A 14,947-nucleotide genomic window follows, 5' to 3' on the forward strand; every position below is an offset into this window, starting at 1 on the left:
TTTCTATATAAAAGTTTGCCCTTATACTAACATCCTCTTGTACCAATTTTCTGAGATGCCAAATACGTCAATATCTGGATTTCAAACAACCATTCCAGCTCTCACACTCATTTTTGCACATTTCAGATTTTGTCCAGAAGCCCATCTAGAACTGCTACTGGTCTAAATGTCTTTTTCTTATATTTTATAAAGAGAAGCAAGCAGTAAATACATACATGACGGTGTTAATCCCTGACAGTTGTTGAAACATCTGCAGACCACAACCCACAATTAAGGCTCTTCGAGTTGGAGGGTATGTTAGCATTCTGCAGATCACAGGTCCAGCTTAAAAAAAAAAAAAACAACAACAAAAGAATACGTAATAGTTCTTAAGTGATCGCTGTCAAGACAATGTTCCCAGGCATAACAGGCTTTGCACCTTAGTTTCAACAAACTTGGATTATTTCAATTGTTTTTGAAAAACTTGATTGTTTCAGTTTTGCTTTTCTGCACTGTACTACAACGAAGATTTTCAGGAAGCCCAGGAAAAAAAAAAAGAAACCATTTTTGTACACAGTGTATACTACTGGTGGCAAATGTACAGTTCTCTTATATCATTCTAACAGATTGCACATCTGTTGCAACTGAACGTAGTCAAAGTTATCACAAACTATCATTGTTGTTTCCTTTCTAAAAGCTCCCACTGTTACTGAGAGCTTATTTCAGAAACGCTATTATTCACTGCTCAGATCTGGATCTTGCAGATAAAGTGTTCTCCCCAGTCCCCCAAAGACTCAAATTCCACAAGCCAGTTACAAAGTGGGTACTTTAAAGGTATGGGATAAATCTATTCTGCACAGCTATAAGGCCAGCAGAGGGAGCATAAATTAATTAAATTTTTTCAATACCTTTGATAGTATGAGACTACATTCAAAAAGCAGAAAATATTCTCAATGAAGAGAAAACAAAAAAATTCTAGCAAACAGAGGAAGTTTTCTTCTCTGTTAATTTTATATTTTCAAGGTATCCTATTAAAAAAAAAAAAAAAGTAATACAGAAAGCTACATGATATCATGCAAAAATTTAAAATACTTGACTCTCTTATTTACTTGAATTTCTTTCTGCCAGGAGTGGTGTTTAGGGCAGAATGTAATCTGCTGGAAAAATTTTATGTTTTACACATCTTATCACATCTGGTATACCCATTCAGAACACCTAATATAGGTCACAATATGTACAAGTTAAAATAGTTACCATAAAAAAAAAAGTGAAGAGGATCTATGTTTTTACATTTTCAAAGTCTTTCCTGAACATACAGAAAATATTAAATGTGTTGATTCACTATAAAAACCTGTATCGGTTAGAGAAGAATGATTTACACACAAAAGGTTTCAACTTCAGAAAGCTGACAATCTGTGAACAGTTTCAATAGTGGAATTCACGAAAGGGGTTTAAATAACATTTTCTTGGAAATGGAAATATCTTTCATGGAAAGATAATTAGACCTGTCTAAGAAAAACTTATTTTCATTAAAAATTTACAGTATTTCTAACTCATATCTCATTCGTATCGTCACTTAACTTTGCTTCTTCATTATAAACAGCAGAATGCAGTCTGACAAATTTTCCAGCTGGCTTCCACGTAGCATTAACGTCCAGACAATACACAGTCCCACCTGTCCTGCCATATAGCCACATCACTACCTTCAAAATGTCTCTATCTGAGTAAAATAAACTGACAAATAGAGCCAATATATATATCTGTTATGATGTTCTCAAGCAAGACACATGATATCACTGGGTAGACAAGTATATCAAAGGGTTCAGTAGTCAAAGTGGCAACAAAACCAGCACTCGCTGTTAGCCAGGAGCAGTCTGAAGCTTGGACATACTCTTGGATTTCTCCTTGACTCCAAGCTTCACAAGCGAAAAAGATTTACTATCAAATGCAACTATGAACCTCAATTCACAAAAAAACAGCCCTCAGGTTTTCATACCCGGCTTCACACCTGAGCATGGAGATTTTGGGCTTAAAAATCTTTATCTGGCAGTGGATTCTGCAGCATCTGTCATGAACCTAGGCTGCTGAATGCCTATGAGATACCTTCCATTCTTCATAAACTTCCTATAAAGTCCTTAATGGAGTTCAAAACCCATCTTTATCTTCAAAGGACCTTACAGCTGACATAAATCTTGAAGTCCACCATCAATGACTATGCTTACTGAGTAAGCTAGAACTCTACAGCACAGGCTGTTAGGAAAGGAAGCAGAAATGTTCTAAGGAACTGATGCAAAGTTTTTAACAATTCCCGATCTACTCAGCTATTTGATGAAAGTTATATAAAACTCTGTTCACAATACGGCATTGTACAAAACAATTGGAAAGAAGGCATTAAAATGAATAGCTAGAAATTAAAGCAGCTGCTTCCAGACAATGGCAACGGACTCTCCAACAAAACTTCATCGCACAAATCAGTTTGTACGCCCGAAGTGGGGCCCTGCAGAAAGGTTAAGACCACGTAGTAAAGTCTAGACCTTTACTTTAGAACATTAGACTTCAGACCTTTAGAGTACCCAATCAGTTACATTCAGTAAGTACTTGCAATTTTTCAGACTTCTGATTAATTGAATCAGAAAAATAATGCCAAAAATCATCATACTGGTTCAAGTAAGAGATTTAACAGTTTCACTGCAAATCTGTACCATGGCAACTGCACATATCAATAGGCATACACAAAATTAAAGGATTTTCTTTCATAAAATTTACAGCCTTCAGGTTTACAAACCAATAAATGGAATGAAAGAAATAAAAGAAATCATTAATCTCTATATTAAAGGAGCTTTGCAAACTCCACTAAAAAACCCAGAGGACTTTGAATGGGAGTTGGCTGTTTTTAAAACAGAAAATTAGTGGGAAAGTTTTTATTAAAATTATCTAGTCCTAAAAGTAACTGTACTATTTTTGCATTTTCCTATCTTCAGTTCTGCCATCCATCTTATGTTGTGTTCATATATTACAGCCTTAAAACTAAACAACTCTAGGCAAAACTGTTGTTAACAGAGTCTAAACTGAAAAACTAAAAATAAAACAAGTTTTCAGAAATAAAATACAATTTTCTTCTGAAAATAAGTCTTCTGAAAACTGAAATTGTACTTCAGGAGTTTCTGATAACCATTAAATTTGCTGTTAGTTTACAATAGATTAAAATAGCACAAAACAATAAAATCATTAAAGCTTTAAAAAGTGGAGTAACTTAATTCCTCACAGATCTAGAGAGAAACAGGTGACACAAAAGATAACATCACAAAAAAAAATATTTGGCAATTTTTACAATTGAAAAAATAGATATTTGTCTCCAAAAGTCAGTGGTTTTTGTTCATGATACTTCTGCCTTAATTGCTGTTGCTTTCTCTTCAGCTAGGAAATTTAGAAACATTCCCGCATTGGAACCACTTCATTTGAACTTGAGAAATCACCAAGATGTTTGTTTTCCTCCTTCTAATCTATGAATAAAAGTCAAAAGGATGAGACCTCCTAATGTCATGATTAATTTAATGAGACTCGATTTGGTTGGACTTTTGTGCTGTGGTTTCAGATAATTACTTTATCTGAAGTAAATTTTCTTAATGTGTATGTTTACAAGGGTTCAAAATATGCTACAGTAAAGGGCAGCTGAAGCTTGCTCTAGGGAGAGTGCAAAATGGCAGCAATAGATAAAGAGCAATGGAAAAATAAGGATACTGCTGTTGTAGAAGGTGACGTTACATGAAGCGGCGATAAATGAAGTGGATAAATGAACTGGCTTTTTCTTAGCCTGGTCTAAACTGTTTACCTACCTAGACATTCATCCTTATAAGCAAAAGGCAAAAATAGAATTTGGAAGTTTGGCTTCACATCTGAAAAAACCTTATTAGCTTATGCTGAGCTAAACAGCGGGGGAGGAGCTGTTCCTGTCAAATCATTACTTCTGGAAAGCCAGTAACGCTTTCCAAATGTTACATTTTATAAGTGGTTATCTGAAATTTTTAACGCCAGCTTCCTATATTTTAACTCCTGTTCTTGTTACTAAGCTTAACCCACAAGTAAGTTAGGTTTAGAAAATGTGAATCACCTGCTAAGGCATTTTGATTTTCTTCTGTAGGTAAAATGGATCGTACGGTGACCATAGGAGCCTGGGTGTGATCCACCACCAACTAAAAGATAACTTTTCAGAAACAACAAAACAAACAAACCCTAGTTCTAAAAGGAGTTTAAATAATGAAAGCTAAAAAGCAATAGAACGGGTATTAATGATGTCTCAGCACCTCCTTCTGAAAATGTACTGCATACACTTCCAGGGAAATAAAAATACTGTAGACAGATATAAAGCCAACCTAAAAATCCCCCAGCAAATGCAGGCAGACATCTGGTGCCTGGAAATCTTGTGATCCCTCATCCCTCAAATTATTAGCCCAATAGTTAGCAAAATTTCACAGACAGGAAACTATGGTTAGAGACTGTGCTTTGCCAAAGTCATTTGCAGGTTCAAAAATTCTTTTGCCAGCTAATCTAGGTAACAGCTTGTAGCAACAGCTTAAAACTATGTAGGGCTCCTGCCAGCATTTTCTGCTCCAGCTGTAGAGGAGCCTTTCCAAAAAGACAGGCTTAGCCAAGCAACAAGACAGTCACTCATTAGTTTAGCATCAATTAAGCTCAACCTTCAGTTTAGTTTCTCAGACCAATTTTAGTTTCTCAGACCAATTCTTGTTCTAATGCCAGTCAATATGTTCTCTTCCACCCAGATAAACCTTCAAAGAACCAGTCTGCAGTTAGAAATGGGACAAAAAAAAGAAATGTCAGGCTGGTGATCAGGATAACAGAAGACAGACATGGGAACCATTTCTCTGGTTTGCCTTTCCTTACAAAATGACAGCTTCCAGCATGGCTTTCTCTGCATCATCTGCAGAACATTCCTCTACCTAAGACTCCTCCTCTAAAGCACTTAGAGCCAGCTACTATTTTCTGCATATGAATGATATACTAAAGTAAACACCTGTTCCCACTCCTAGCCTAATACATTATTATTTTCTAGAAGTATCAACTTCATTGATTTTTCCTTTCTGTAAAATTTACCACATCACAAGAAAAATGAAGTAGCTTTAAGATCAAAACTGCATTATTTATCCTGAGAAGATACAAAACAATTTTACCCAAGTACCAAGCTCTTCTGTCTTATAACATTTCCAGTAACATTGGAAGAACCACTGCCAGCACTAGAGGAAACTTCATACCTCATATAGTTCTCTAGTGCAGCTTGCCTGATAACTGAGTCTTAGTATTTTCCCATTCTCCACAGCAAATACATCCAATGGTTTAACAAGACAGCCTGCTCTAAAAGCAAATAAAAGCTAATTAGACATAACCACTTTGGTTCTAGAGAGTTAAGTAGTGCAAGGAGGTTTTTGACACCTAGTTGACCTGAAGGGGGTTTTTTGTTTGTTCAGGAAACCTAGATTTTGAATAAATGGTCCTTCCAAATGATCTTTTTAATCCACGCATTGAGAACAGAAACATAAGGAATAAAGATTTTGTTTTGTTTTGATAGCACGTTGGGTTGGTCTTTTGGGAAGCCTGAAAAAAATTTCCTTTTTTCTGTAAAAGGAAAAAAAAAAAATAATCTTTACCTTGATTCCACATTCTTTGATATAAAGCTTTGGTGACGGAAAATCTATATGACTGAGTAATTGCACAAAGGCGGCAGCACTTAAGAATAACTTTGAATAGAACAAGAAGCAGTGGCAAGTGGGAAAGCAAAAAAAAAGGAGTGCATTTTGGCACTGTATGACATGTTCTTTACAGAAAACAGGTATTACTGTAACGAAGACCTTTAGAACTGGAGAAACCATGACAAAACAAATAACAAACAGAGAAGAGTGGTCATTTACATGATGCCAATGGGAGCTAAGAGAAGCCGCCACAATGGCCAAGAGTCCACGCATGTGGAGGAGGGACTCCAGCGTGGTACTGTCAGCCCTGAGGAGTAGGGGAATGAGGGAGGGGGACATTTACCTGTTTCTTTGATAGGAAAACGGGAGTAGGGACAGAGAAAAGCAAGGATCACATTGTGCTGTCCTAGCTGTGGCAAGCACCTTAGAAATAATAAGCAGTAAGGCAAACTTGTGCGTACCTGCAGTCTGCAATGTGGTTTCAGCAAACAAACATTTCTTCTCCCGGTCTGGTCTAGAACCACTTTACATAGGAAACAGTAATGTGACCCTCACTTAAAGGTGGAGGAAGCAGATGAGGAAAGATAAGATGATGGAGCTAGCATTTACGCAGGCACAACCAAAATAAGCCAAATGTTGTAACAGCCTGCAGAGCTTCCCACTCCACTCTCTCATCAAGTCATGAAGTGCAGTGCAGAGCGCAGCATTCAGCAATCTGAAATTAGAAAGCTTCTTTTCTTTCATTTTAAGTTGAGGAAAGACACTTAAAAGAAAATTGCAGTCAGGGGAGTTTCAGGAGTGCTGCTTTTTTGTGTGTGTTGGTGGTGTTGCTGTTGTTTTTCAATTAAAAGAGCACCAGAAGAGCTGGGGACTCAGTGCTCCCTCCAACCCAGTCAGTAACCTACTCTCAAGCTGATTTTCCCAGCTGTTACTGTATTAACACCCATACAGATATTGTATTTTATTTCCTCGGCAACACACTTCAAGCCTTAATTTTTTCCCCCTCTATCCCTTGTTTCCAAATGAAATATCCCTGTTCCTGCCCTAAGCCAGTGGTTTAATAGTGAAAACAGATTTCTACTCGTTGCCATCCAAAAGAATGAGACACAGGGACATGTTCCCAGGAGGGAAGGGGGGGGGAAAGGGAAATGTAATAGAACTGAGAAAAGAGCCTGAAGGTCAATGAAAGTCTGCATGGGAACTTTTGGATACAAATTATACAAGTTTTTTCATGTTCTCTTTTTTTTTTTTTTTTTTACTTTTGTAACAGCACATTTAGTTTAGACCATCTCCTTAAAAAAAGATTTAAAAAAACTATTTATCTACGGGGCCTGAAAAACTCCTCTCACATTTTACAATTCAGATGCCGTCAGCATAAGAGCTCCATTAAAAATAAATGTAAAGAAAAAAGTTAAATTGGAGACGTGGTCCACATTGAAACAGATTTAAAAAACCTGTTTTGAAATGAGTATCATTTTAGCACAGCTCAGTTAGGTTCCAAAACCACCAGACAGGAGAAAAATCAAAAAGTCACTGTAGGTTTAATTCAAAGTATTTTAACTTTGGCTTCCTAGAAACAAGACAGCACCATCAATGGATGTATAGATGACAGACAGCACAGCAGACTAGTATGAAACTAGAAATAGTAAGTCTTAAGAAACTGCTTCAACATTTTATTTTTTTTTAACTGAAGCATTTAAACTTGAGCACAAAGTTGAGTTCCACTGAAGACAGAAGGACAGATACACACTTAAACATTTCACTGAACTGCAGCCTAAGATCATACCCTATCTAAAAGTACTAGCTGGTTTACTACTTAACTATCTTCTATCTGAAACACAAAGGGCTCCAAGACAACCATTACCACTCCACAACAGCATGTTTTTCAGCAGAGAAGGTCAACTACATCCTGCGAGGACAAGCAGGAGCATTGCCAGCAGGTCAAGGAAGCAGGTCTTCCCTTCTGCCCAGCACTTGGGAGACCCACAGCTCAAGCAAGCACACCACATGACTCGGGAGGAGAACCACCAAGGTGGACAGGGCTGGAGCACATGACATATGAGGAGATGCTGAAACATCTGGGATTGTTGAGCTTTAAAAGAGAAGGTAAAGGGAAAAGCCTCTGCTGTCTACAGCTACCTAGTGGAGGGCTAAAGAGAAGATGGATTCAGGCTCCTCAGAGGTGTGCAGTGGCAGGACAAAAGGCAACAGACAAGTTGGAATGCAGAAAATTTGGACCGGATGTGAAGTCTGTTTAGTTTATACTGTGGAAGTGGTCAAACACAGAAAGAGGGATGCAGACAGGTCATGGCGAAAATTTCACTAAAAAAGTTCCTGAGCAACCTGCTTTGATTTGTCCTGCTTTGATTAGGGATTGGATTTGGAAACCTTCAAAGGTCATCTACATGACTCTTACATGAAACCTACATTATTCTAAGATTTGTGCTCATACTGGTTATTACACAGCCATGAAAAAGTAAGTTTGGTGCTTCACGGCAGTCAAAAAAAAAAAAAAAAAAAAAGGCAAAGCATTCTTACATACAGATCGTGTAAAATTCAGATATCTCCATACCACCAACAGCAGATCTATCCCTTTTTGCAATTTCAGTCCTAGGCTTCATTAATCGAGAACCTGTCAGTTACAATAGACTGACAGTTTTTACCCTGATTTTATAACCTCTGCAGAGAACACAAATCAATATTGAAATCAGCAAGTGTAAAATACTCAATTGACAACTCCCATAACTGGCACGAAATATGACACAGCAATAACAGAGACCTTATTGCAGCCTTCCAATATATAAAGGGGGGTTATAAGATAGATGGAGAGAGACTTTTTACCAGGGACTGTAGTGATAGGACAAGAGGTAATGGTTTCAAACTAAGAGAGTAGCTTAGATTGGATATAAAGGAAGAAATTCTCTACTCTGAGGGTGGTGAGGCACTGGAACAGGTTGCCCAGGGAAGTTGTGGATGCCCCATCTCTGGAAGTGTTCAAGGCCAGGTTGGATGGGGCTTTGAGCAACCTGCTCTAGTGGGAGGTGTCCCTGCCCATGGCGAGGGTATTGGACTACATGATCTTTAAAAGTCCATTCCAACCCAAACCATCCTGTGATTCTATGATTGTTAAGAGCTGTACGCATCCCCTTTGCATTCTCCCCCTCATCTCAAAAAAGGAATATGGCAGAAATGGGGAAAGATTGAGAAAAAAAACCAAAAAGAACAGTCAAATTGATGGAACAGTTCCAACATACAACAGTGGTAATGCTAATTTTACTAGGCTCCTGGGTACTAAAATGCACATACAATTACACCATATTAGTGTACTTATGTCTGGATTCACAACAAGCTAATATTAACAGTCTGTTTAGTATGTTTCTGCCTTCATTAGTATAATAGGCTTCTGCCTTAGATACAGATGAAAGCAACAAATCATGTTCACCATCCTTCAAGCTGGAGGAAAGGAGATGGGTTAGGAGATGGGAATACAACAAAAGTTTCATAAAATCAGAAGTAGAACAATGAAGGTGAGTAGAGAACATGGTTGTTTTAAGATAGGACAGAAAAAGAGCTGTATAAAATGGCAGACACAAAACCAAAAGCACAGTTATGATCCACCATGCGTTGGCCACTATCAAGACAGAATGGTGGTGAGATAGACTTTGTCTGGCAGAGCATGGCCATTTTTACCAAAATGTGAAAAATCCACAATGTAGTAGACGTATGGTTCTTGTCAGTGGTCCAGAAGACAAGGACAAAGGGACGAGTTTTTGTTACGGCAGATTATATTTCACTGGAGCAATGATTCCAAATCAACCACCTGCTTATTACTGGCTGAACTAGTAATAATTGACAATTTAAAAATGAGGAGAACAAATTATAATCTCTTGGGCTATGATCTTAAGTAGTGTTTTATTATGAGAAGTGAAGATTATGAAAAGCTAATGTTCATAAAAGTTTTCAAATCTTCCAATTTCTGGAGGATTCACATACAGCATATGTGAATTTTTATGTTCCAGCCACTCTGGAGTTTCAGACATAATAAAATACTTCACAATAAAGTATGATTCTTCACAATTTTGCATCAGATACAATCATTAGCATCAATGCAAAACCAGCATGGAAGCAGTTTACTTCTACTTTCACAAAGAAGAAAGCCTATGGAGAATCAGAACCTCTTTTGATTTATTTTATAATGCTGTCAGTGTAGCAACAAAATTCCTCCAGTAAGATATACAGACTGTTTTTAATGTACCTACACTGCGCAGTAAAGTCTTGTTGTTTTCCAGGCATTGGAGAGAGAGTGCCTCTGCATAAATTTCAGAGAGTTTCTCAAGAGTAATTCTTGCTAGTGTTAGCAAGACTAACAGTAAGTAGCAGGATCTATGTACAATTGTGTGTATAACTGGAATATTTTTTGTCTGTTGATTAATAAGAGAACATACTGTGGGTCTTGCTTTTACTAAATATTTTTAAAAGTAATTTCAAAGCCTGACACACAGATGTCCTGTATCATCAGCTGTGACCAACTTGGTGAACAAAGGCTCCAAAATAAAACAGAATTTTAAAAAGGTAGACTATAATGCTGCATAAAACAGCAGGCAAAAGGCATCCTCCCACATCACAATGCTGGTTTTAGGGAAAATAGAATTAATACTCCAAAATGGACAGTTCAAGGTCTCTCATATACTATGCAATACATCTCATCTGCAAGCTACTTGCCTTACACCAAGTGGAAATCCTTCTGATCATTTTCAGTATAATGAAGACAGAATGAGATTGCCTAAATGCCACGTTTATCAGCAGTTTCTTTGTAAATATAAAATACGTTAAAAGGCAATTCTTTTAAAAGCTTTTAAAAGCATCAGGATTTCTTCAGCGTTAGTAAAAGTAAACCAGTTTCAATGTGGTAGTGAGAAGAAGCATGGCAAGCTTTGGCCTGCATGCCAGTAAATACAAATGTGAGGCTCACAGGAAAACTGGAATATTTCCAAAAATTTACACACGTTTTGATGTAACTATCAAGGAGTCACACTACTACACGATCACTAGAAGCTATATGAAGATCAACTGCTCTCCAAATACACAGGACAGATCAGAGTTTGTACTCAAAAGTCCCACTTTAAGGGAAGAGCGCACACGCCTGCTTCACTCACAAAGGTGATCTGCGTCAAGACCACAACGTCGGCTGTCTGCACAGATCATAATACATTACGTTGAAAGATAACGTGTGATTTTTCCCAGAGAGCAATAAGAAAGCCCCTGCACACCAAAAGATGAAGAGGAGGTTTTAGGTAACGTTCACAGCACAGACTGGTGCACTGCTGTCCGCCAGGACGTGAGGAGATGCGATTTCAGGCAGACACAGGTGGGCTGGCAGGAGGCCCAAGTGGAGAGATGCTACCAAAAATCCAGAAGGGTTTGGGATTAGAGGTTGTTTGAACTCATTTTGCTTGGCAAGGGTTGATTTTTTCCCCCCGTTACTTTGGTATAAGACAGCATTGCCGAACCAGCAGAGTCCATTCCTACAACTGCGTCCTCAGGGCTGTACTTCCCACAGGAGCAGGCACGGCTGTCCCTCAGCCCTGCCCACCACCATCACCCTCTAGGTGCCGCAGCGCTTAGTGCAGAGATCCTGGTGGTGGGCTAAAGCTGTGCTGCTGCAGAGCCCCAGTGCCACATCAAGCACTGGGTATTGGTAGAGGGCACAACTATTTCTTTACCAGAACATCATCTAGGACTGACATGGTCTTGATTCAGTTCCATAACTCCAACTGCCCCACAGCACTGAACAACAGGAGGGAATGTGCGCTAGTTGCCAAATGAAGACTAAATAAAAAAAATAAGTAAAAACTGGATTGGCACCAAAACAATCCGTTCCTTTGAGCTGGTCTACATATACGCTCCAGATTATATCAGAAAAATCACTATTATAATAGAATCAACACAACCATCTACTAAAAACAAACTCTAAGATTCTTTGGGTTTTGTAGGCACTACTAATTCCCCGAAGCTATGTCCCTGGATCTATACATCTGTGCCAGCAACCTGCTTTCAGATCATCCCAGCTGTCCCTAAAGATGCTACACAGCAACATGTTACATTCAGCTTCTTTCTAATTTCATTTGCTAATGCTCATTTTTGCAGGAAGACAAAAGAGCAACGATGGAAACAGAACCAGCAACTATGGCAGCACCAGAGCACGTACAGCAAAATCAATAAATAGACTCCTATATGTAAAATATACACGAAAATCTACACATGAGGCTAATTGTTGCATATGTAAGATGCTGGTTTTGGTCTGCTGAGCTTCCAGGCCAAGACTGCTGGAGTTAAGAAACAATACCTGGGGAAAAACCATCTGCACTAACCACCTTGTTGGCATTTTTAAGGTTTCAACTTAACATTATGACTTCCTTAAACTCAACAAGCATTCCCAGCTGTAACACTATTTCCAAAAGAGGACTCAAATTTCTTTCTTAAAGGCAGTAAGAGTCTAAACTGCATTAAGGGAAGAAGCTGTTTTTAGGACCAATATGAATTCATACCCAGGGCTTCAGAAGCACACATGCACTCCCTACAGCCAAACATGATGCGTAACAAACTTTAAGTAGCAATTCACAACATCCCAGTGGAAGTGTGTGTTCAGCAAGTAGTTACTGAACTGCATTTCAGTTTCCCCAGAAGCTCCTGGTTTTCCTAGGTTTGAAGGCAAAAAAATATCACTAGTGTGGCTGGAATTTCAGGTAACCTTCCTGGCTTCAGGGCACCCTATGATCAGCCAGGCTGTGGCACAGAGAAGGGGTAGAATTTTACCTAGACATGCACATCCTCTCTAACACACAGGAGCTACTTTTCCAGGATGTTTAACTACTTTCCAGAGGCAAAACAACTTGTTATGGAAAATAGATATTTCAAGGATAAGCTCTAAAAAGAAAAAAAAATATTATCAGTCCTACCTCCAGTTTACAAAAAAAAAAAAAAAGTGGGGGGGGTGTGCAATTACTCCATTTAGAATTTGTCAGGCTGCAGAGGCTGACAAACCTAAAGGCATCAACAAAACTGCTTCATAGCATCACGAGTTACAACAGCCTGGTTGGCATTGGATTGGGTCAGGAAACAATGAAAGTCAATTTTCCGAGTCAGATATAAGAAGCATCTGCATCTTTATATGGATACCAGCAAAATATTTTCATGCTTCTCAGTAAGAGCATCATTGCCCAACTGTGCCTTCTGCCAGCTGTCACCAACCTATTAAGCAGGCTGAAAGGAAAAATTCTTGGGCAGGAAGTTCGGGGGAAACTTGTAAACAAAAACAGAGGGAGAGCAAAGCTGGGAGAAAGCTGCAGTGTTTGGGCCACCTACGTTTCAGGGTGGATTTCCAAATATCTCCATTCACTGACCTCACATTTGCTGACTTTCTCTGAGCTGTCACTTAGTCATTGAGAGAAATTGCTGCATTTGATCATGCAGGCTGAGAAGCTAATCTAAGGAGCTAATTCAGTTCCACTGTCCCCCTATATACATCTATATATGTTCTCCACCTATATACACCTAAATGCATTCTGCGCCTACACAGCTAGGATGAAGACACCAACAGACAAGCACGGAAGGAGGTAGAGAGTGGACGTAAGAATGACTTGCCTGACTACAGCACTTGAAAAAAAAAAAAAAAGGGCACATATAAAAGTATGTAAGTACCAAAAAAAGTTTACCAAAATCAAGTTTACGACACAGAAATGACGCCACCTTTGACAAGTCCACACTCTGAGGCTGACTTTGGCAATCAGGCAAACTGAGGAAGTTTTCCATTTTGGAAAGCACTAGGGTAACATACACCTGACAATGATAATTTTTCACAGAAGCACTGACAGATAAGGAAAAAGTAAAGTATGCGTGCAGTCGTAAACTGATTTCTGCAAGTGTTTTACCAAAGATAATTACCAGCCTAAGAATGCGCAAAGGAATCGTCATCCAAGTACCCAGCATTCACCTGAAGGGAACAGTGGATGCTTAAGATCAAATACAGTAAAACTTGCAGAGTAACACTGAGACATAATACTTCTCTGACTTGATCACTGAATCTAACACAATAAAATACAAATGAATCATAGAATCATAGAATGGTTTAGGTTGGAAAGGACCTTGAAGATCATCGAGTTCCAACCTGCCTGCCAACACCAATGTAAACACTGAAGAGATTAACTTATCAATGTTACTGCAATGTGTGTCCATACTTCCAACTTCAGGAAAGGCCACTATTTAAGTGTATTTTAAATTTAATAGTTTCAGATACAAGCCTTCACATCAAGTACAAACTACTTTACTTTCTGCTGCTCAATGACAACACTAGCTTTTCTTCGGACCAACCGGCACGCACCTTCTGACCATTTAAATGCAAGTCTCAAGGCAGGCATCCCATCCTGGCAGTCCCAGCTCACCTCCTCCTTTCCAGCCTCACCCTGCAGACACCGCTGGCCGTTTCGCAGCAGCCAGTGAGTTCTCAGCTCCTGCACGTCTCACGCTTCCCTCACCGGTCGGTGCTGGTTGCTTAGAAACACCGCAGGAAAGGGGATTTTGTATTGGCTTTAGATAATGATGAGATCAATTGATAGCAGCTAACTGAAGACTACATACTTTTAAGTTTTTCCATGTTTCAAACCAACCTTTGCAGTATTAAGAATCGTAGAACATTGAATACCAGGTTGGAAGGGACCTCAAGGATCGTCTCTTCCAATCTTTCTTGGCAAAAGCACTGTCCAGACAAGATGGCCCAGCACCCAGCTTTTTTTTTTTTTTTTTTCCCAAAAAGAAAAATCCACAACACATTTAAAGAAGCTGAGCAAGAGCCAGGACTGAATTGGAATGAAGGAAAGCAGAAACCTATGGTTGTGAGTCTAGCTGTAATTTACGGGGGATGGGGGGGGACACGGACAACGGACGGACCCAACCAAAACAAAACCCCCCAAAAAAACACACCAAACATCTCAAAGAGGTAGTTTTGAAGAAAACTATTTGCTGTTGTCAGATGTGAGGGCTTAGAAAATGTTTACTTGTGCCACAAAAATACAACTGATTTTTCCCAAACTGGCTCAACATACATTAAGACATTTACTTCCAGGTGGCATTGCAAACTTCTGAAGAGGAATGCTGCCTTTTTCACTTTCGGTTCAGACACAGGAGTTTTCAACCAGCAGCTGTTTCTGCTTGGGTCACTCTGTGTGTCGTGGGCAGCAGCTGGCTGACAAGGTCAGTGAAACCCA

The 14,947-nt window shown here is 38.9% G+C and overlaps 1 protein-coding gene across 1 annotated transcript in view; it reads right to left on the bottom strand.

The window, feature by feature from the left end:
* Positions 1-14,947, bottom strand: part of SLC2A13 (solute carrier family 2 (facilitated glucose transporter), member 13) — a 130,953-nt gene that overhangs the window by 85,929 nt on the left and 30,077 nt on the right. Inside the window, exon 4 of the mRNA XM_009885945.1 lies at positions 216-324. Within this exon, the coding sequence (XP_009884247.1) occupies positions 216-324 (109 nt within the window). The remainder of the gene's footprint in view (positions 1-215; positions 325-14,947) is intronic.

This window comes from Charadrius vociferus, unplaced genomic scaffold, assembly GCF_000708025.1.
Source record: "Charadrius vociferus isolate BGI_N301 unplaced genomic scaffold, ASM70802v2 scaffold535, whole genome shotgun sequence".
Classification (NCBI taxonomy): Eukaryota; Metazoa; Chordata; class Aves; order Charadriiformes; family Charadriidae; genus Charadrius; species Charadrius vociferus.